At 34.9% G+C, this 24,357-nt stretch overlaps 1 protein-coding gene and 1 long non-coding RNA gene across 3 annotated transcripts; one reads left to right on the forward strand and one right to left on the reverse strand.

Moving 5' to 3' along the window:
• The first annotated feature begins 284 nt into the window (after positions 1-284).
• Positions 285-2,999, forward strand: LOC110937248. 2 transcript variants are annotated; one of them, XR_004890474.1, is made up of 4 exons: positions 285-1,640; positions 2,234-2,333; positions 2,472-2,623; positions 2,707-2,999. It is a non-coding gene; the product is annotated as an uncharacterized LOC110937248 (long non-coding RNA). The 2 variants fall into 2 exon arrangements; XR_002590663.2 differs by having other exon boundaries at positions 2,234-2,623.
• Positions 3,000-6,587: 3,588 nt separating this feature from the next.
• Positions 6,588-14,625, reverse strand: LOC110937246 (NAC domain-containing protein 73). The gene is made up of 3 exons (XM_022179643.2): positions 13,870-14,625; positions 13,582-13,771; positions 6,588-7,243 (listed from the first exon to the last, which is right to left on the reverse strand). The coding sequence occupies exons 1-3, from the start codon at positions 13,984-13,986 to the stop codon at positions 6,681-6,683; spliced, it is 870 nt and encodes a 289-aa protein (XP_022035335.1). The 5' UTR covers positions 13,987-14,625; the 3' UTR covers positions 6,588-6,680.
• Between the last annotated feature and the right edge of the window lie 9,732 nt (positions 14,626-24,357).

The raw sequence follows: 24,357 nt of genomic DNA on the forward strand, positions 1-24,357 counted from the left end.
TCCTTATTAGTTTTCACGTTGAAAATCTTTAATAGCGTTTTTTTATTTACGTTTTTAGAATTTTATAGTTATGAATGTTTTTTGTGTAATGTTACTAACCATTTAAAAGCATCATCATTATTTATCTTATATAACATAATGACAAATTATTTATTAATTTATATAAAATATGTATATTATATTTTTAATTAAATTTGTTAGAAGAATACGTACGTACTTGCAAAATTTATTTAAAAACTTTAAGCTTCCCTCCCACTTATCAATAGAAATCTAATTCACTCATCTCAAAAAGCATTAATCTTCTTCCTCCCACCTTCTTTAACCTAAAACGCTTATCTCATCCTGTAACCCTTACCGATCAATCGATCCTCACTCTTACCTGAAAAATGACTCAACTCCCCTCAAATCGCCTTCACGAGTCTACCTTTGACCATCACACATCAACAGGTGTGTGGCGTGTTGCTTCTGTCAGCCTTCACCCGTATCGTATTCTTCATCGCAACTGTGGCAACCGTTCTACACCTGGGCAATCGGCTCTCCTGGATTACTTCGACTACAATCACCTCCATCACCTTCCAATCGACCTCTCTTGTAAGTCTAAAGTGAAAGGTTTGAAGATGCATACCAATTGCTCGATGAAATGCATCAACCAAAATACTTTCTATTTCACACGTCTTACTAGATAAATGGTTATCTGTCATTTTTTTTATGAAACTTGTGTTTAGCATGTGTGGGCCTCTAATAAAATAAACCTGGGATTATGATCTTATATGGAAAATTTTGTACAGACCCCAACTCTAACATTGTCCAAGACTTATTCTGGTTTAAAGAATTCAATAAAGTTTAGTAATTGAACCTCCTGATCCTAAAATAACTTGCATCAAGAGTGGATGTCGACTGAAATCTTTCTAATTAGGAGGAGGAACTTGCCTGTGCTGAAAGATCTCCAATGCCTTGGAATCTTCTATATTGTAACATCAAATGAATAAACAAAAACTTGTGTAGTTGCTATTCGGCACCCTGTAGGCTTTTGTATTAACCATATATTAATTGAGATTAAAAATGTTTTACTTGGCTGATTGTTAATGATTACCTTTGAAGTCTTCTGTAGACATTGGAAATAGTCAGGTGCAAACTAAGAAGTTTTTTATGGATCCAACAATGGTTGTTTACTCCAGTGGTTATATTTCGACCCCTTATTATTATGGAGGTAATTGGTACTATAATATTGACTGTTAGCATAATTTTTAAAGAAACTATAGCCATGCTTAGCGGATCCAGTTTGTTAATTATGTATCTGTTTTAGGTAATGATGGGATTACGAGTGATTGGGCGTGACTACTCTAGATATGTAAATCATAATGGAGTTAGTTTGGCTCATCTAAGAACTTGTAACATCGTTTTTCATCAATCATCCTATTTGCGTTTTTTTAAACTAGTTTTCATGGCTTTAATACAGGGTGTATATCGTTATGGTGCCCAAACTTGCTAATACACTAGTTTTTATTTCCAGCATTTGACTTCAAACCGTGGTCTATAGTGTGCTAATGTCATCGCTTCTAAGGGTGAGATCACAACACCTGCAGCTATGGGCCAACAGCCTTTGACTGCTAGCACAATTAAAGCAATCTCTTTTAAAGGTGAGATCTCTCTTGATTTAAAGGGTCAGACCATCTATCATTTCTTCCAAAATCGCATTGCTTCAGACCATTTATTTTTTCTCGTTAGAAAACATATTGGTTGTTAGTTGGTTGTTCAATGGCTTAGTGATAATTACGTACTGGCCTCTAGTTAAAAAACATATTTTATAAAAGTTCCGTTTCGCCATAGAAAAAGAAGTCATCATGTGTAGGGATTTGTAATACATTTAAATCTAAGGGTTATGAGTAGGGGTGCAAATGAGCAGAGCCCGAGATGATAAGTGATTATAAAAATATGTAAATAATTGGCTCGTTTAGGCTCGCGAGCTGGCTCAAGATCGATAAGTGAAGCTCGGGCTCATTTACTAATTGAGTATATAATAAGTCATTCTTATGTGGAACATAAATTTACATAAGAACTGGTGGGTATTAAGTGGTGACACCAAGTAAATAGATGAGAAACAATCAAGGATCTTGATTTGCTTATGATATGTCTGTAGAGCCATACTAGTTGTTGAGCAATTTATACGAGTTGATAATTTTTTAAATCTTCACAAACTGTCAACTAACCCTTTTAGTTTCCCATTCAACAGATGTACTTAATTGTGTCATTAGGATGTGCATGCCTTTAATGGTTGAGGTTGGTTTGATGCAATTTTTAACTTCCCTTTGGAAACAATCCCGTTAAAGCAGGTATTTTTTTTCCAGCAGAATCTTTTTTTCTTTTAATCCTATAATTGTTGTCATTTTTTATTATTCCAGTTCGCTAGCAAATTTTGATCCAATTACTTTGAGTTGATTTGTTCTGCACTATATTCTATATCTCTACAGTGGAACGAGCTCACTTTAGAAATTAATGTAGCTGGTCAATTGGGTCAAAGTACCAAAGTTTTTTATACTCTTATGCCTCTTTTTTTTTTTATTTGAACGGCAAGGAACGACGTGCCAACCACCGTGGCACCGGGCGTTGTGGCCAATAAGTAGTAAGTGCCTTTTAACTGCTCTTACATCTTTGATAGCTATGGTTATCAGATCTAATCAATTTAACATGAATTGGAAATTTCAGGTTGAGTATAGTCAGTTGGCTGATTTAATGACAATAAGTAGTAAGTGCTGGGAACTATGAAGTGGAAGTATGACTACTAAGAAAACGTTAACACGATGATTATTTAACTCGCATGAAGATTGTGAAAGAGATTCATGAACACAATGAAGTTTTGAGTTTTTATTCATACACTTGTTAGTTTATTTGGGTGATATGTTTGATCATTAGACTTAGATCGACACTTATTAGACATTTGGAATCTTTGGAAGATTGATTGAACTTTTAATTGAAGTGATTATTTTATGATTTCTACATTTTACAATTTTGTTTTTATTTTTTAATGTAAATAAATGATAATTGTAATTAATTAAAATTAATATGATAAACGTTAATGGCATTTAATTTGATGTGATTTTTGTGGCTAAAAATATGTGCCACTAAAAGCTCAAGAGTTTGTAATGGCAGATAAAAAAGTGCCACTAAAATCCTAAAACCTTTTTGCGACACATTGAAAAAGTGCCACTAAAAGGCTTTAGCGTCAGCGCTTCTTGTGGCACTTTTTTTATGTGCCGCCCATTCTTACAAGGTTCTTTAGTGGCACTTTCTGGTTTTTCTGTGGCACTTTTTGCATGCCACTAGATGGCATTTTTTTGTAGTGAAAATAAAATAAAAAATTTCATTTTTACTGGGTTTTTTGCATTGTGTTAAAGGTTCAGGTCATTGTGTCTTTTAACTGGGTTTTGGTCACTAAAGTTTCTATACATTGTGTTATTATCAAAACCTATAACACAATGTTAATTTGGGTTCTATCCATTGCGTTTTTATAAGAACCTATAACACAATAAATGACACAATGAAGATGGTGTTATATCTGTGTTTTCTATAAATTGTGTTATTAGTTTAGGTCATTGTGTTTAATATGTTATTCATTGTGTTTTAATATGTTGTCAATTGTGTTTTTATAATTTGTTCAATTTTTTTATTATCTTTGTTCATTGTGTTTTAGTTTGTTGTGTATTGTGTTTTTAGTTTGTTTTCCATTGTGTCTTCATCTGCTCTCCATTGTGTCTTTTATCTGTAGGCATTAATTGTGTGTTTTATCTGTTGTCATTAATTGTGTCTTTTATCTATTGTCATCAATTGTGTTTTTATTTAGTCTGATACTTATTATGTTATACGTTATCGCCATTGTGTTATACGTTATGGTCATTGTGTTTTAGTATGTTGTCCATTGTATCTTTATCTGTTGTCATTGATTATGTTTTTTTATTTACTTTACATTGTGTTTTACATCATGTCCATTGTGTTAATATCAAAACCTTTAACACAATGTTAATTTGGGTTCTATCAATTGCGTTTTTATAAGAACCTATAACACAATATATGGCACAATGAAGATGGTGTTATATCTGGGTTTTCTATAAATTGTGTTATTAGTTCAGGTCATTGTGTTTAATATCTCATTCATTGTGTTTTAATATGTTGTCCATTGTGTTTTAATAATTTGTTCAATTTTTTTATTATCTTTGTTCATTGTGTTTTAGTTTGTTGTGTATTGTGTTTTTAATTTGTTTTCCATTGTGTGTTCATCTGCTCTCCATTGTGTCTTTTATCTGCTGTCATTAATTATGTCTTTTATCTGTTGTCATCAATTGTGTTTTTATTTAGTCTGGTACTTATTGTGTTATATGTTATCGCCATTTTGTTATACGTTATGGTAATTGTGTTTTAGTATGTTGTCCATTGTGTCTTTATCTGTTGTCATTGATTGTGTTTTTTATCTACTTTACATTGTGTTTTACATCATGTCCATTGTGTAATATGCAACTGGGTTTTTGAATTTTTTTTTGAAAAATATAACAATATTCATATTAAAGATAAAAAACGCTCGATTTTATGGTATATTTTTTTTAAAAAAAAACAAATGATGTATAAAAAAGTTATGGACGTTTAAAAATTGGGGGGGGGGGATAACATGTGACTTGTATGTGCATATTCCCTTTCCTCTTGTAGACAAAATTACCCTTTACATTTAATTTCTTCTAGGACACTTGTCACTCTCTGGTTGCTTCTTACCCTTCTTATTTTTAAATACTTTGTATTATAATTCAACTCCATCATAATCATATTGCTTTATATCATTACTAGTCAAAATAAACTTCCATCATCTCTCGAATAAAAGAGTTTTAGATAGTAAAACTCTAAGACTGGAAGGTATGGGGGCCGGCTGATGCCCGGCTAGGCCCGGCGCCGGACCCCCACACCGCCCCCCTGGGGCTTGGCTCGTCCAACCCGGCACCCCACAGCCGGGGTTGCCGCTCCAATGTTTGAAAAGATAGCCGTTGAATAACGACATTTTTAATAAAAAAAAATCATTTTCATTTAAATAAATACCACAATCTAATCCATTTTTATACCATTCTCTCTCATTCTACTCCCATTCTTCTCCAATTCTCTTCCTTTTTTATAAAAACACTCTATAATTTTTATACCATCTCTCCCAATCATGAATCCATTCAACCCAAACAACCCCAACCCGAATAATCCCAATCCGAACCAACCTAATTTTTTTTCGAGTCCCGCTTACACTCCGACTATGGATCCTTCGTGGGGGGCTTCGCAATTTCCGTTTTCGGGTTTCCAACAAACACCCAACGCCTTCTCACAAATGTCTCAACTTCAACAAGTTCAACAATATCAAGCGCTCCAACAAATCATGCAACGCAACACGTTTGAACAACTTCAATCGTAATCGCAACCCCAACCCCCGGTTCAACTTGAAGATGATGATGAAGAAGTCGTCCCCGAATCACCACCGCAAGAGCTCACGCGCAAAAAAAACAAGGGGAAGGGAAAGAAGGTTGAACCCGAAACCGCGCCAAAACCGAGAGCAAAGGGGAGACCTTGGACTAAAGTAGAAGAGGAGGCGCTAGCTATGGCGTATGTTAAGACCTCTACTTGCCCGATAGTCGGTATAATTTTTTTTATTTTTATTTTCGGTTTCTTTTTTTTTAGGAAATTTTAATTTTTTTTTACTAATGCACTATTTTTTAAAATTTAGGAAACAACCAATCGGGTAGTAGTTTTTGGAAGAGGTGAAAAAAAAAATGGACGTCGTAGGTTTTTTTTTATTTTTTATTTTCGGTATTTTTTTTAGGAAATGTAATTTTTTTTTATTTTTATTTTCGGTTTCTTTTTTTTTAGGAAATGTAATTTTTTTTTATGTTATGAAATGAAATTATGTTGTTTTATGTTGTGTTTTTTATGTTGTGTTTTTTAAATTTTATAAAGTTTTTATTAACTTGGGTTATTAAATTAAACCATAGGAAATTATAAAATAATGAGGTGGGGCCCCATCCTCCATCCCCCTCCATCCTTCATTTGGCTCATCCCCCACGAGCCGCCTACATGGCGCGTACGTGGAGGCTCATCCCCATAAGAATGAACCGAACCATACCCTTTAGTCTAAGAATCTTTTTGTGTTTTTTCACATGTTTAGGGCTTTAACGTTGGAGGATTTTTTTTTTTGTAGGTTTCGTTTTATATTGTTAACCTTTTTTTTCTACCTGGCTTTAGTATTAGTCACCCAGTTTGAACACAATATAACTTGATTTTTTCCCCAACCTTACATGTTCGTTTTTTTTTTCTTCTAGTAACAAGTTAATTATTCCAAAATCCAAATTAATCACCAAAAATCTTTTGATAGCCGGTGTCATGACTCTTGACTAAAGAACCATTATTTCATATCACATAATTCAAAACAATTACGATATAACAACAATAACAGTGAAACTTATATTATTATTATTATTATTATTATTATTATTATTATTATTTATTATTATTATTATTATTATTATTATTATTATTATTATTCTGAATTTGCAAATTGACCCCGAAAAAATACAAACGGGCCCTTATGAGACTGATAAACTCTTAGTTAACTCGATTACTACACGAGAATGATCAACATCTTGCTACATAAAAGTTATTCCTTATTCTTTGCTTGATCCACTTGGCAGATGAACAAATGGTGACGTATCATCTTGTCGAACAAAACTTGGAATAACATGAGATGAGACTCCCCTATTCATCGGTCTTCGATCAATGTCATATGACATAAAAGGGCAATCGACATTATAAGTTTGAATGAAGCTCGTGTTCTTAGTTTTAGTGTTTCTCTCGGCTTTCTCATCAAGTGATGATGATTCTTTAAGACCCGAGGCGCAATTTCTTGGTTGTGTTTGATAGAAAACTTTTGAGAGAACTATCTCTCCATCTTTCTCCTCCTCATTGTTACCAAGGTGATATTGGTGCATCACCCAATTCGTTTTCTCTGGTTTCTTTTGGCGACCATAGTTTGTGTAAAGCACAAGTATCTTTTTGTACCCTTGGACTGAGCCTGACATCAAGACTGGTCTAGTCTTGCCTGTTTTGTGCCACCTTGTTTCTCCCCTTTCGGCATCCATGTGCACCTTTCGTCGTTTGCGTGTGCCTGTGGTGTAAGCCTTTGAAGGACGGTGAAAGAAATGACGAATTTGTCCGCCATTGCTAACTCCTGCATTGTTAATACATTGGTTTTGCTAATCAATTTGGTCTTGAATTGTTACAAAACTAATTAACTAAGCTTACTTATGAAAATAAATTATGGTTGTTGAAAATGTAATCGAATTTAAAGGCGTAAATCAATGTAAACATGGTCTAAAATGTTGATTTGGTGTAAATATGTAATGTTATATCGCGCATATAAAGTGAATGTCCCATAAATATATTTACTGTTTTTTTGTTAAGAAAGTTAACTCATGTCTGTTGATAATAGTATGCAATTCCTTTTGGTTTTGTTAAGAAAGTTAACTCATGTCTAATGTTTTGAAATCTGCTTTTTGTACCGTACCGGATTTGACTAAAAAACGGTTTAACCGTTTGTATCAGACGGTGCAACCGGGTGTACCGGGCGGTTTAACCGGTTTTACCGGATGGTTCAACCGGTACAACCGGCCGGTTTGAACCGGTTTTTTAAACCTTGCTCATGTCTGTTGATAATAGTATGCAATTCCTTTAGAAAGTTAACTCATGTCTGTTGATAATAGTTTGCAATTCCTTTTGGTGTTAAGAAAGTTAGCTCATGTCCGTTGATAATATTATGCAATTCCTTTTGGTGGAAGATACTACTTCTGAATTTTAGAAAAATACATATTATTAAAAAAATAAATAACATATATATACTTAGCAATACGTACGTTAATTGTATAAATATAGAATGTTAAATATTTTCATATCGTATACTAATCATAGCGATTCTTATATATTCTTTTAAATCCTAATTATACCTTTAATATGTAAAGTGTAGAGTTCAAATGAGAAGAAATTTTTTGTAAGAATAAAAAAGAAGAAATTTCAACCAATAAGAATACTTTATTTTACTTCATTTAATTTTTGTATTTAATATTAGTGTAAGGATATATTAGTAAACTTAGATGAATCATTAATTGGTAGTCTTCCTTTTAATAGCTAACTACATTAAATTTGTAACTTATTTTAAAAAAAACATATTTTCAAAAAAAAAATATATATATATATATAATTTAAAGTGTAGCATAATATACGTGGTGTGTAGCATAAATTACGAGTTGTGTAGAATAAGTTTCAAAATGTATAGGATAAATTTTGATGTGTGTAAGCAAAAATTTAAGTTTGGATGATGATAGTTTTTTATGACTAATTAATTAGTCAAAGATAATAATAAATGAGTTGAAAAAAAAAACTATTTAATGTTTTACATTTGTACCTTTTCTTCTTTTTCTTCTTAAGTTAATTTTTTTCTCAAATGAACCTTCCCCTAATATGTAATATTATATATATACACACGTATGCTATTCTATATCTATATCTAGTCTATACTATATAATAAAAGAAAATGTTATAAAACATGTGTTACAATAGCACCTAAAATTGAGTTTTCTGTCTAAACCACAATAACACCTTAAATTGTTTTTATTAACATCTTAGAGTAAATTGTCAAAATCGTCCATAAGATTTGGGCATATTTGTCATTTTCATTCAAAACATTTTTTTTTACAATGTAGTCCTTTACTTTTGGGATTTTTTTGCCATTTTCATCCAAAGATCTAATTTACTTTATTTTTTCTGTCAAACATTTAGTTGAAAATGACAAAAAATCCCAAATCTCAGGGATGATTTTGACAAAAAAGATGGCAAAAAAATTACAAAAGTGAACGACTATATGGTATAAAAAATTGTTTCGGATGAAAATGACAAACATACCCAAACATGAGGGATGATTATGGCAAGAGTAAAATGCACGGATAGTCCCTGTTGTTTTGTAAAATAACACCTATAATCCCAAACTTTTGGAAATTACACCGGTGCTCCCTGTGGTTTGACAGTTTGTTACTCGGATAGTCCCTGGAGTGGATGTCTGTTAGTTTTCTCCGTTAAATCTATGTAAAATGACAAAATTATCCCTTGCCACCACCTGCAACTCCACCATGAATGACCCCTGCCTCTGCCGCTCATCTCCTTATAAAAAAGAATATGTATACCGAGAGCCTCGTGATGTTAGATTAGGTGACATAATGGAAAAGCTTAGTCATACATATGAATTAAGAATGGATTGTAATCACACGTTATATATAACTCCCGATTCATGAGAAGTAAAAGCTGATGAATTACAGCTCGATGTGTGTTATCTGCAAATCACAACCGTTGATCCGATTATGGAAGATGAGGATTTAGGAAGCAGAAGGGAGAGGATTTTTTCTATTTCAACTAGTTTTGTTCGGGCTCGTGTGTTTGACCGGTTCTTGTTTGATACCCCTTTTACTAAAAATGGTAAGACTCAAGGTGGGTTGGATGACCGAAAAGAGGAACTGTGGTTCAAACTAAAGGTTTGTTTCCTGCTTTAGTGAACCGCCTTTTGGTTACTAAATCTGAATCACTTGAGTTTTCGCCTGTGGAGAATGCTATTGGTATGATTGAAACCCGAACTATTGCGTTAAGACATGAACTTGAAGAGCCACATAGTTCTGCGGTACACATATTTTTTTTATAAGGAGATGAAGAACACATTAGTGGCAGAGGCAGGGGCCATTCATGGTGGAGTTGCAGGTGGTGGCAAGGGGTAATTTTAATAAAAGCGAGGGTTAATTTTGTCATTTTACATAGATTTAACGGAGAAAACTAACGGGCATCCACTCCAGAGACTATCTGAGTAACAAACTGTCAAACCACAAGGAGCACTGGTGTAATTTTCAAAAGTTAAGGACTATAGCTGTTATTTTTACAAAACCACAAAACTATTCTTGCATTTTACCCTTATGGAAATTTACTAACATTTTATCATCTTACAAAGAATTGTTGTGTTATTTAATGCTTTAATGGAAGTTACTAGTATATTAATTGCATGATTTTAATTTTCCATATATATATATATATCTTTTGAACGACAAATTTCTTTTATTGCATGTTGTCTATGGGATTTGAACCTAAGACTTTCCTCTTTCAAGGTGTTTAAAGGCTTTGTCTTTGCCAATGGACCACAACCCCATTGGTCACGTAATATGTATTGATTTTGAGTTCTTGTTTGAAGACTCAAGTTCAATTCCTATTTGGTGCAAAAAAGGAGTGAGGCACTGATGGACAGTGATAGGAGATTCAGAGAAACATGGGTTTGATCCTTAAGCCAAACGGGTTTTACCGATAATTTACCGTCGTGACTACGGGCGGGTTACCGGGTTTTCCCCGGAATTGGTGGTGGACCACTCGGGTTACCCTCGGAGTAATCCGTTTGTCCAGTGGGTGCCCCGAGAGTGCTCGGGATTGATTTGTTGGCCGTTAAAAAAAATTAAAAATTTTGTCTTTTCTAAGACTACGGGTGTGGAGGGGCTTGCGTTGAGGCATTGCTTGATAAGTGGTGAGGGTGGGATCTACAAGATAATACTCAAAAACTAGGTGTGCGGTGTGGCGTGGCTTAGCTTGGCGTGGCCAGCCATGTGAATGTTTTTTTATAATTTTTTTGTTGTTTAAACTATTTAAAATTTCACCAACCAACCAAAGCCAACCATGTCACCTAGCCCACGCCAGGCTTAATACCCACGCTAAAGGAGCAACGCTATGCCCAACCAAAGGTGGAGCAGATGGCGTTTAGGAGCCAAAACGCACCCAAACTAACGCCCACACCCCAAAGCATAATGGATCACCATCCTATTGGTTTAAATTTGAAATATTAATAAAGTCATTAAAAATTTCAAGTTACAAACTATTATATATATATAAGGCAGGAGTTGGCTACAAAGTCCAAAACTCCTAAAAACGTAAAAAGTCATTAAACACCATAATATTATCCATAAAACACACCTACAACCCACATATTACAGAGTGGAGATTATTAAAATACCATAGTTGTGAGTTTTGTGTTGTTTTTTTTATGTTAATTGAGGATTTCCTACCAAAATTACCGACTAAAAAAATTCATTCGGAAATTCCGACCACTTACCGACAAACTTCCGACTAGAATAAAAGTCAAATATTACCAACCAATTTCCGACCATTTACCGACAAAGAAAAAAGTCGTCGGAAATTTGAAGGAAAGTTCCAACTAAATTCCGACAAAAAAAAAATTGGGTGGAAAGTTGTCGGAAATTTCCGACAATTTTCCGACTAAAACCTTTATTTTTTTATTCAATTATATTGAGCTATATGTATACATGTGAATGTATTTGCTTGTGTCTATATGTATGTGTATGCATATGACTCGGAGTATACACATACACACACATATATATCTATATATAATTATAGAATAATAAAAGCCTAGTTTAAGTAATTAGTCCCGATAGCGTACAAGCACGTATTTTGTGGTTGAACTTGTAATTTGACACCGTGTCATATTGTGGTTGAACTTGTAGTTGGAAAACCATATTGTATTTTGTGGACGAACTTTAGTTTAAAATGGTATCGTATTTAGGATTTTTATTGGATTTTTTCTCTGCATTTTTAGTAAAAAAATCTGGATTTTTTGGTTTTTTTTTTACTAAAAAGTTTCTAGTCGGAAAATGGTAGGAAGAGAAATTAGAAAAACTGGTCGGAAAACAGTAGGAACATGGTTGTCGGAAAACAGTAGGTACACGGTGGTCGGAAAGCTGTAGGAACCTTTTGGTCGGAAAATAGTAGGAAAACGGTGGTCGGAAAGCTGTAGATAAATTGTGGTCTGGACTTTGTCGGAAATAGTAACTTCTTTTTTTTTGTCGGAAATTTGTCACCAATTTAGTCGGATACTTGTCGGAAATATTTTCCTACAAGGGTTTTTCCGACAAACGTATTTCTGTCGGAAATTGGTCGGAAACGCTGTTTGCCGACAGTTTTCCGACAAAAACGTTGGTCGGAAACAAGACAGTTTTTTAGTAGTGTAATCATCATGTTGTGTTTTATATTCGTACCTTTATGATGGTGTGTTTGAAGTTTTTATGAATTATAAGGGTTCTAATATAGTGTTTTAGTAATATTCACTCTCTTTTTGTGTGATTTCAATGTATTTTATTGTTGAAATTGTGATGTTTTACGACTATTTACACTTTTAAGAGTTTTTGACTTTGTTACCAAACTTCACCCTATATATATAGTTTTTGAAAATTATTGTTATACTCTAAAATGGAAAATCATTTTCGTATTATTTTGAAGACCATTTTCAAACTACAGTTGAATTCTTACGGTATTTTTAAAATTCAGATTGTAATCAACAAATAAGGTAACATTTAATAATAAAATCTAAATAGAATAGAATGTTAACTCAACAATTAAAAATTTGAATTTCGACTTTGAAGCCAAAATTTTTATAACTACATAAATTCACGAACTTAGAATAATCATTTATTGGTACCTAGGATTAAGAAATTTTTTATCAGATAATGTATTATTTATGTATCCGTGTATTGCACGAGTCACTAACCTAGTGTGTGTGTATATATATATATATAAACTAGGTTAGAAGCCCGTGTATTACACGGGTTGAATAAATATAATTTTATATACTAAGTAATAAAATAGTTACATCTTATAAACTCGTGTATTGCACGATTTGAATAAACACATGTCTTACACGAACAATGTAATCCGTTAAAACATTTAGTCATCAAGATGTGTTTTCTAACAAAAGAAACTTTGAGGTACTATTTACTTATTGTAACATCTCACTTTATTTTTTATTAGGTTAGAGAGTTGTATATTACATGGTTTATAACATTTTACTTTGTTTTATTTATTTATTATTAGCTTAGAAACTTACGTATTACCTGATATTGGATAATCAGCAGAAAAAAAGAAAAGAAATATTTTAGTAAAAAATATTAAATATACAAGAGATAATCTGGATATTATGATTTAATATTATTATTTCATTGGAGTGTAAAACGTGATAATGGGATCCTTTATTAGAAATAGGATTCTAAATATACCATGTATAAAAAATATATATCTTCTACATGTATTGAATAAATTCTTTTAACGAAACAATTGATTAAAATAAATATTTTTATTTTAATATGTGATTATCAGTTATCCTTGTCCTTATCATTAAAATATAAAAACAATTAAAACTACCAATTAAATAAAATCTTTATCTTTATAAATATTTAAAACGCTAATATTTTTTTAGCTTTTAATAATTAATATATGATTATAATAATTAATATATTATCAGTTATCTTTGTCTTTATCATTAAAATCTCTTCTACAAATTTTAAATTTAATATTATCAATAAATGACTTTTCATAATAAATATTTAGAAAAATAATTAAGACTGTCTCATAAAACGCCATGTGTCCCTAACATAGTTTCTTTTATTATATGTATAGATAACTAAATAAACAGAAATTCACCTGGTAATTTTTCAGGATGAGTATAACAAATCCCAGTTTCACCTTCAATTGTAGGAATGAATTCATCAATAAGGGGATGCAACTCATTTGTATCACATCCAACCTTAGCCTTCAAATGCTCAATAATTTCTTGATCAGTCGGGTCGAATTTCACTCCGGCTGGTAATCCCGGCAAATCATGAATCAACTCCTAAATTTTAAACACACACCAATATGTATCTTTGCAAAACTCATATAAAATCACAAACAAAATTAATCAACACTACAAGAAATTAATGAACATGGTACCTTGGCCTGAAGTTGTATGGCATGACCACAAGAAGGGCAATTTGTGACAACATTTTTAAGATTTCTTGAAGAAGTTGAAAGGTTACTGCTTTCATCACTAGCACCAAGCTGTGTCATTTCTGTTGTTTTTAGCTGTTTTTCATGCTCATTCCAAACCGGGTAATTTGTGTACCCTCGAAGTAAAGCAAATAGTAAAGAATGCCCGATTAATATATATAATATTCTGAACAAAGAAAGATAACTAAATAGTTGGAGTACACAAGAATTAAAGAGCCAGTAAAAGAAAATTCTCTCTTTTAAAGAAGAATATTTGTGAACCAACTCTAGCTTCTTGTGGGTTTGTTCTTCTTCAACTTCTTTTATACCTTGAATCGTCTAAAAGGGCGAGACTCGAACGTTAAATCAGATGTTTCTTGATGTGGGAAAAGAATAGAATCCTTCTTTACTAACTTTATCTTCTGCGAAACCCTAATTTTGCATCAAGAAACACCTCAAAGACTCTAAGTAGGATATATAGAGAGAAAAAGGTGGAGACTTTATGGGCCTTGTTTTGTTGATTATTTATTTGGTATGGATGAATGAAGTTGGTATTTTGTAGACGTAAAGAATTAGAATTGCTTGGAAGCCAAGTTGGGTTATGTTTAGGTGGATACACAGATAAAGTACAAAATCTTAAAAAAGTGGAGGGTTTCTTTGCAACTACAAAGAGTAAAATTACCAAAATACCCTAAACCTTTGCTTAACCCTAGGGCAACTTTCTAACATCAGTGATTGATATTAGGTCGTCATCCCATCCATTAATATCAGTTAACATGAAGAAACCTAATTATATATACAATGGAATATGATGGATGGAGTGGAGATGAAGCAACAGTGGATAGAGCTGGAGTGTCAACCTAGAGTATGATCAAAGCTATCCATGTATATGGCTTCTTTACCTTAACTATGTGTAAAATTGGTATATATGTGTGTAGTTGTAGCAAATTCATTAATGGTAAAACTACTACACACCAACTTCGTAACTTACGTATGTCGTCTTTTGATGTCTTCAAGTATACTTCTCATTTTCAAGCAAAGTGTTTTTTTTTTTGAACGGCAAATTTGGATCACTGACGGACTACTGGAGTATCATCGTGCCACCAGCAGAACCACCCGATCATATCCATCTCCACTAGGCATAATGCCTATACACCAATTCAGGAGGAAACCCAATAAATATGGGAAAAACCCCCTTGTGGGAATCGAACCCAGGACCTATTGGTCCCAAAGTCTTATCCCACCACCAAGATACCACTAGGCTATAAAGCCATGGGCTCAAGCAAAGTGTTAGATGGGATATTCGAACATGTGAAAAAAGATAAAATCAACCAAACCACATGACACTTCGAATAAAACTTTTATATGTATATGCATGTATATTTACATCGGAAATTACGTACATGTTAGTATTATATTTAGACGAAACGCTTTCACATGTGGAATATTGTTGAAGTGGAAGGTTATGTTATATACGAGAGTTGTTGATTAAATAATTATGAGCTTGAATAAATAGCAAAATAGTTGTAGTGGCGACCTAGTGGGGTGGGGGAGGGATGAGAAGTTTCTCTTGTACTCTTTTCAGTTTATCATTAGTTTACAAAAATATTATTGGGTAATGATTCAACTTTATCCTTAATTTAAGCAAACCTTTTGTGGATAAATGCATAGTTGATAAATTTTTATAAGATGTATTCCGTCACATACATATATTTGTGGATAAATGCATAGTTGATAAATTCTTATTAAGATGTATTCCGTCACATACATATATGGATCCCAAACTTTTTTTTTTAAATGGATATATATAATTTGCCCACCTACACACCCGGTTTTTTTTATTAAGATGATATATTTCTCTGCTTTATAAAACACAGAACCCGGTTTATTTATTAAACCAGACTCCTTTAAATTTGCCCACCCACATACAATCTCCTTTTGCATCATATATATACACCGAGTTGTTGACATGTTAGTTTCCATAAAACATGATTCTTAATATTTGTTGGATTTTTCAACTGTTATAAAAATATTCGTATAATAGTATTTGATATGTGTTTCTTGATTTTATAAAAAACGATATTGATTTGTAGAACTGAAAATAAAATAAAGATAAGGATTATTTATATGTGAAAGTGTAAAATACAATATCCCATAACGTACATTGGGTACGAGATGAAATTACGCATGTTGAAAACATAATTACGTATGTTGAAAAACCATAATCACTAAAAAGCATAATCACGAATGTTGAAAATCATAATCACGCATTTTGAAAAACCATAATTACGCATATTGAAAATCATAACCATGCGTGATTATGTTTTTTCAGACATGCGTGTTTTATGTTTTTTCAACATACGTGATTAGGGTTTTGTGTGTTTATAACGTGCACAATTTCATTTCGTACCCAATGTACGTTAAGTAATATTGTACGTTAACTAGGCCCTATTTATATTACGCGAAAAAATATATATAAAACAAAAGGAGCGTGTTGCACGGAGAGGCTAACTAGGCATAGTCTAGCAAAGTGATGTTGTGATTATTTCTCAAGTACATTCAGGATCACTATGTGTAATACCTGTTGGGTAGGAGATGAACATGTTAATGAATTGTTCATGAATACTAACCAAACATAAATGTACGTCCCTAGAATGAATCTAAGAGAAACCTATTCCTTGTTGTTCGATATACAAACAAGTGTGGAATTCAAGTTTGTATACAACCAAGCAAGAACACAACCAATAATAAGATGAATATCACTTCAAAGCTCACAAGTATTGATTTTAGTAGAGTAACGTTACACAAGTTTACAATATATGCTCTCATTCTTTGAATGTGCTCCCCTCTAAAACAGAGTGACAACTGTTAGTATTTATACTCGTACCAGCAGTGCCTTACATCGACACATGACAAAACACATCGACACAGAACAAACGCTATCGATATATGTAACACCTCGTAAAATCATGCCCAATATAATAAAAGACACGTGTCATGAACTTTAAACATGTTATAAATCCGGATCAAGTTAAAAGATATATGAAGGGATTAAAAGTGTTAACATATTAATTATTACATCTGAGTGACCTTTTAACGTTTCTAAACTTTTGTAAAATATAAATACATTCTCATGAATATCTGATAAGGATTTCATAAGTATCCGGTTAAACTTTGTAATGAATAATTCAACATTCAAGAACTTGGGATCACATGTGCAAAAACCGACAATACTTCATTCAATGGCTTTTTCAAAAGATTCCAAATCAATGCTAATGCATGACAACACTTCCAAGAGCATTGAGGCCTGATAATGTGGCCCCCTTCTGCTGAAAGTGACTATAGAATCGAGTTCAGAAAGTTGCATGGTCAAATATAAAAGTTCTCAAAATTTTTGTCTCTGATGGAAGGCTTACGGACCGCAAAGCTTTCGCCTTACGGTCCGTAAGATGGGTTAACTGGGCGATACAATTTGAATTACGGATACGGACCGTAAGGGCTTAGGCTTACGGTCCGTAAAGACTGTATCTGGGACTTTGCAACTAGTTTTAACAGCCTAGGGACACTTGGGAACATCTAGTAGGACACTTGCTTTGACCTTAGGACTTGCAAAACACTATATAAAGGGGCTTGGTTTTCACTTGTTCTTGCACACTTGAAGTTTTCATTTCTCAATTCACTCTCTGAAGCCCCTGCTGATTAAGGAAGCTTTCTAAAGTTCAAAATTCGTGCTAAGGACTCTAGTAAGTGTTCTTAGCTTCCATAGTTAAAGTTTTATCAGCTTAATGACCAAAAGTCAAAGATATCGTAATTAAGCTTTGACTTGGTGATTAGTCACTAACGGTCTAGCCATTATTCAATTAAAAATGGCTATGTGTTGGTAATTATGTAGGTATCAAACCCTTAAAAGGGCACCTTCAAATTATCACGTTATCTCAGTTTATTGTCGGGTCAAACTTCTTAACAAAAAGTCAAACTGGTCAGTTTTTGCAAAATAAATCATAACTAATAATGCAGAGGTTATGAAACATGTTTTGATACTAAAATAACTTGGTAAATAATATAAGAACATGTTTAGGCATGTTCAACCAGACAATTCTGAGTTTAGGCTCGGTTCGCAACCGAAAGTCGCAAAAGTAGACTTTTGCTTTGACTTTCAGTTCTGACTCGATTTAGCTTAGTTTTGTAGGTCCCTTGTCGTGGAGGATGACGAACCTAAACCTTGTTATACAAACTCACTAGCGAGTGCGGAATCCAAGCTAGCAAGCAAACCGGGATGAAGCAAGTATAAACACAACACACAAGGGTTCACCGATTAACACAACTTGTATTAATGCAAATGAAGGTTTCGGTTACAAGCACAATGTTTACAAATCTAACTTGCAAACTCTCAAAGTGTGTGTGTGAGTTTCCGGACAGAATGCTCTCAGCCTATCTCTCGGATGTGTGTGTATTCTCTCTAACAAGTCTTGTGAAACTCAACACACTGCATGGGTATTTATACCCAGCCCATGATGTCTGGTCCGAAGGATCCGATAGATGGTCCGAAGGATCATCTATCGATGACAAAGCATTCGAAGGATCAGCAGGGACCTCGAAAGATCACCTTTCGAGGTCTATCATTCGAAGCCTATCTTTCGATGCCATCGAAGGATCTACAATATCCTTCGATGAGCTATCCTTCGACACAGAACATCCTTCAACATTTACAAACTGTTGTCCAAGTCAAACCGGAGGATGGTTGACCTGGTCAACTTACAAGACCGACAAGGACATCGTTTACATCGTGACCGAATACAGACAAAGTACAGACACAAGTGCACCAACAAACTCCCCCTTGGCTGTAGCTTTGTCTTTATCTTCTATAGTTGTAGACTCGTCTCGAACTTCGATGGTCTTTGGTCTTCGAGTTCTCAAAACTCTGATGTCCTTTCAAGTCTTCAAAGTCGGAGGATCTTCAAAGTCTTCACGTATTGAAAGCAGAGAGTGTATCAACAAACTACCCGTATCATGTAGGAAGTGTGTTGACAAACTCCCCCTTGGCATAAGCTCCCCCTTGAGTTATGCTCGTGAATGACTTGATCTTTATGAAGTGAGATCCTTGTGGTGTTGATGATGGCCAGCGGCAACTCGATCATCTTCATCTTTTGAGCGCCTTCTCGTCGTGTCTTCATTCCAAAGCTTGTCATAGACCATGTTCTCCTAGCCTTTAGAATCTGCACATGCAAGAAATCTAAATGCGTAATGAGAACAACTGCTTGGAATAGTTAGTATATCCAAATGACACACGAATGACCATGTCATAATCAAACACCGTCCGACAGTTTGAAAGTTTAATAAAATTTGTCAATTTTAGTTTTAACTTTCAAAATTTGCAAATTTTGACCGTTTATGAAGATTTAGTCAATTCGGTTTTCGTTCAGATTTCAGGTAACGAAGACTCGAGCTCCAACATCGTACGATCGAAAATAAAGTAGAAAGAAAATCTTTTTGGCTTTTATAAAGTTTATATTAAAACACGCCTAAAATCTTTTTGGTATTTTTGAAATTAAAAGACAACAATTTAAAATCCTTTGAGTGTTATCAAACGACATCACCGCTAATGTCGTGCTGATATGCACCAAACGACGAAACTGTTTAAAAGAAAGCAATAAAGGTTAAGCAGCAAATAAATATATACAGACATTCTTTTTGCGAGTTTCGAGGGTAAGAGAATCATATCAGTGTACGGTCATGCCAAAACACTCTTGTTGTTCAGTTAGTTAACATTAAGATAAGCATCCTATAACAATTTTCGGTATTGTTGTCCACTTAAGCTCAACTTATCAGATGTAATCATGGCGAGGGGATACGTTAGGGTATGATTTATACTTACCGACCGGTGTTCATCCACATCACGACACATTCCCGTATCAAGGTATGCACGAGAATTCATCTTACCGGTGAGTATACCGATTATCATCTGTTTGACCGTATATGATGTGAGATTCTCACTTATTTTGATTTGAAAACAAGCCCTATGTGATATAATCACTTATTGATGAGGAACTTGATTTTCATATGCATGAGGGCACAGGTGCAAGTCCGTGAACAGGTCAGTACTTCCGTACAGCAGAGAGACGAACTTGACACCCGGATAAATGTGATATATTATCACTTATTTGATATGGACATGTGATTGTTTATCACTTATTGAGGTCGAATGCAGTATGCAGTATATAATATGTACACGTATGTATAGTATCATGGAAGATCTAGACTTGCGTCCCCGTTATTTTTCGGTAAAAGATACAACCATGATACCCAGATGATAAGCAGCATAAAGACCGAATATCTCAGAACCTCGGCAATCTATCAAACGAAATTTCGGTACTAAGACCATATGCCAATGAATGGTTCCCACCTGATCTTCAGTCGATTAAGATTTATATCACCCTGCACACTTTAAAATGATTGTGAGCCTACCGATACATCTTATATAGAGCTGCTTATCGTTTTTCATTTAAGGTTTAAAGAGGTTTGGATAGACCACTGATGTACTATCATTTTCTCTTTTGCTCGCCAGGAAACTCATTTTTGTTTTTCTATTGTTTTTGTGTTTTTGAATTTTTTCGATGTTTTTGGATTTTCTGATTTTTTGAATTTACTCCCCCTAAAATCAATAAACTAAGACAAATTTAAAAACACAAAGGTATTTACAAAAATGATTTTCCGATGTTGGTTTTACTCTTGCTTGACCTTAATGCCGTTTACCAATAATAAAAAGTCAAATCTTGATTTGTCAAATGCTTTGGTAAATAAGTCGGCACGTTGGTCATCGGTGTGGACCTTAACAACATCGATTAGCCTTTTCTCAAAGCAATCACGTATGAAGTGATATTTGATTTCGATGTGTTTGGTCTTTGAGTGCTGCACAGGATTTCTAGTGATATCTAAAGCAGCAGAATTATCAACGTAAATAGGAGTAGTTAGGAATTCAAAACCGTAGTCCCGCATTTGTTGTTGGATCCAAAGAACTTGGGAGCAACAACTTGAGGCAGCAATGTATTCAGCTTCGCATGTTGATGTAGCGACACACGTCTGCTTCTTGCACTGCCATGTGACTAGGCGATTCCCTAAAAACTGACATCCAGCCGTTGTGGATTTACCGTCGATTTTGCATCCGCCAAAATCAGAATCACTGAAAGCTACCAATTCAAAGTTATTATCCCTAGGGTACCACAGACCGGTGTCAGGGTACGCCTTCAAATAACGAAAAATCCTTTTTACAGCTGCAAGATGTGAGGCCTTCGGGTTAACTTGATATCTGGCAAGCAGGCACGTTGGGTACATTATGTCTGGCCTTGATGCTGTGAGGTACATAAGAGATCCGATCATTGCGCGATAGTTTGAGGGGCTAACAGCTTCTCCCTTCAAGTCAGGAGTAATTCCGTGATTTGTTGGCAATGGGGTACCAATGGGGGTTGCATCAGACATCTGGAACCGGCTCAAGATGTCACCAACATATTTAGTCTGATGGATGAATATCCCAGACTCTGTTTGTTGTACTTGTAGGCCCAAGAAGAAGGTCATTTCCCCCATAGCACTCATCTCGAATTTATCCTGCATAATGCGCTCGAATTCCCTACACAAGACATCATTAGTAGAACCAAAAATAATATCATCAACGTATACCTGTACCAGAAGAAGATCTCCATCTTGTTCTTTGATGAAAAGAGTACAGTCGATAAGACCTCTACGAAAACCATTCTCCAGCAGATAGTGTGATAAGGTTGCATACCAAGCTCGTGGTGCTTGATGAAGACCATAGAGAGCTTTGTTGAGCAACCAAACCCGATCGGGATGGATAGGATCTTCAAAACCTGGAGGTTGTTCGACGTACACCTCTTCTTCAACCACACCATGTAAGAATGCACTTTTCACGTCCATCTGATAAACCTTGAATCCTTTGAAGGACGCATAGGCTAGAAAGATTCGAATTGCTTCGAGACGTGCCACTGGTGCATACACTTCGTTGTAGTCGATCCCTTCAATCTGACGAAAACCTTGAACGACTAAACGTGCTTTGTTTCGGATAACAACTCCGCGGTCATCCTTTTTGCATTTGAAAACCCAACGGGTACCAATCTTCTTGTATCCAGCAGGTTTCTCTACGAGTTTCCAGACACCCAGCTTCTGGAATTGTTGCAGTTCTTCCTGCATTGCTTCAACCCAAGCGTTATCTTTCAAGGCTTCTTTCCACGTTCTTGGTTCTTCCTGTGAGACATAACACGCGAAGGACCAATCGTTTTGTTGCCCGGATTCTCGAATAGCTGCATACAAGCCTGCATTGTTGTTGTTTCGCAACATGTTTCTTGTTTGAACGCCACTTTGCACATTTCCAATGATGTTTTGTTGAGGATGGGTATTATGAATCCTTGTTTCTGGATTATCTGGAACTGGAACATTTATACCCAGGTTGTTTAGATTAAGATCAACAACCAAATCAAGACCCGGAATTGACGAAGAGGATGATGCAGTAGCCTCAGCTGTTCTATGGGCATCCACTGGAGGAGTACCCTCAGAAGTACCATGAACTGCTGTTGTGGGAGCTTCCTGATCTGCATCTAGAAACTCATCATCCTCTGAAGATTCGTTCAATTCGTTTGCATCATGAAAATCCTCATTGTTGAGAGTATTATTGTTCACCGAAGAAGATGGTTCTTGATTAACAAGAATTGGATGAACCACCGGTGAAACTGTTGCATTGTCACTCTCGAAAAACATCCTAGCCGCAGCATTTTCTTCAACTGTTTCAACATTGATCGAATTGAAAAAGTCATCGTACTCAAACATCCAAGGTTGACCCGGATTTTTAACTGGCAAGGTGTGCCTTTGTACTCTGACCTCAGACCATTCCTCGACCCTTTTAGTCTCTAGATTCCAGACTCGTAAGTTAGGGGTGGCATACCCAAGAAAGTATCCATCAATTGCTTTTGCCCCAAACTTTCCGTTAGGATCGATGATTGTGCATGGAGCTCCAAACGGTTCTAGATAAGACAAATCTGGTTTCCGTTTTTGAAGAAGCTCAAAGCAGGTCTTGTTGTGCCTTTTGACTGTAAGGACTCTGTTCAATGTATAACATCCAGAGGCCACAGCTTCAGTCCAGAATGGAATGGGTAGCTGCGACTCTACCAACATTGTCCTAGCAGTCTCGATCAATGTGCGGTTCTTACGTTCAGCGACACCATTCTGTTGAGGAGTATAAGCTGCACTAAACTCATGAAGAATACCCTTTGAAGTGCAGAACTCCGTCATGGAATGATTTTTAAATTCAGTACCATTGTCGCTACGTATCCGCCTAACCTTTAACTTATACAAATTCTCAATCTGAATGATCAAGTTTTTGATGATGCCAAAGGTTTCACTCTTGTGTGCCATGAACGCAACCCAAGAAAATCTTGAATAATCATCAGTAATCACGAGGCAGTATTGATCACCCCGAATACTCTTGTGCTTGACAGGACCGAACAAATCCATGTGCAAACGTTCAAGAGGAACTGCCACCGTGTTGATCTTCTTTGTAGGGTGCTTCTTCTTTGTTTGCTTTCCTTTCTGGCACGAAACACAGACGTCTTGAAGATGGAAATTTTTGAGGGGAACACCATTCACCAATTCATTTGAAACCAAATGATTCATTTTGCGTAAGTGAATGTGACCCATTCGTCTGTGCCAAGAGATAGTGTCTTTTTCTGTGGCTTTGGAGACGAAACAAGTTGCTTGTGCAGACGTAGTAATAGCTTGGCTCATATCAAGGACGTACAAATCATTTATCCTTGGAGCCGACAAGAGAATCCATTCTTTTGGAATTTTGAAGCCGGGCTTCAGCACATAACATCCATTAGCATCAAAGTGTACTGAGAACTGCTTGTCACAGATTTGAGAAACACTAAGAAGATTGTGATCAAGTTGTTGCACAAAGTTGATCTTGTCAAAGCTGACAATCCCGTTGGATATCATTCCTTCACCCGTTATATATCCACCTTTATCTCCAGCAAAAGCAACATAACCTCCTCTAATAGATTTGACGTCGTAGAGAAGCTTCATGTCGCCTGTCATGTGCCTGGATGCCCCACTATCAACAATCCAATGACTACTAACAGTTCCTCCTGGAACACCCTGCACATGAACTCAAATGAATTAGTTGGAGATGGGGACCCAAGCCATTATGGTCTTGGGTCTCCCATTTTCATCAATGACAATAACTTCTTGTCTTTGATGGTTGGTGAATTGTGATGGCCCCCTTGATTCAGTAACCGATTTAGGTTTCCAGGTCTGTTTTGTTTTACCAGTGTCTTTCTTTAAAATTTCAACTTCTTGATTGTTTGAAGTTTTAGAATTGTCTGGTTTTATAGCAACAGATTGTTTTTGAACCACGTCGATTTTAATTGCTTTCTCAATCTTCTTGTCCTG

Source organism: Helianthus annuus, chromosome 4 (genome assembly GCF_002127325.2).
Source record: "Helianthus annuus cultivar XRQ/B chromosome 4, HanXRQr2.0-SUNRISE, whole genome shotgun sequence".
NCBI lineage: Eukaryota > Viridiplantae > Streptophyta > Magnoliopsida > Asterales > Asteraceae > Helianthus > Helianthus annuus.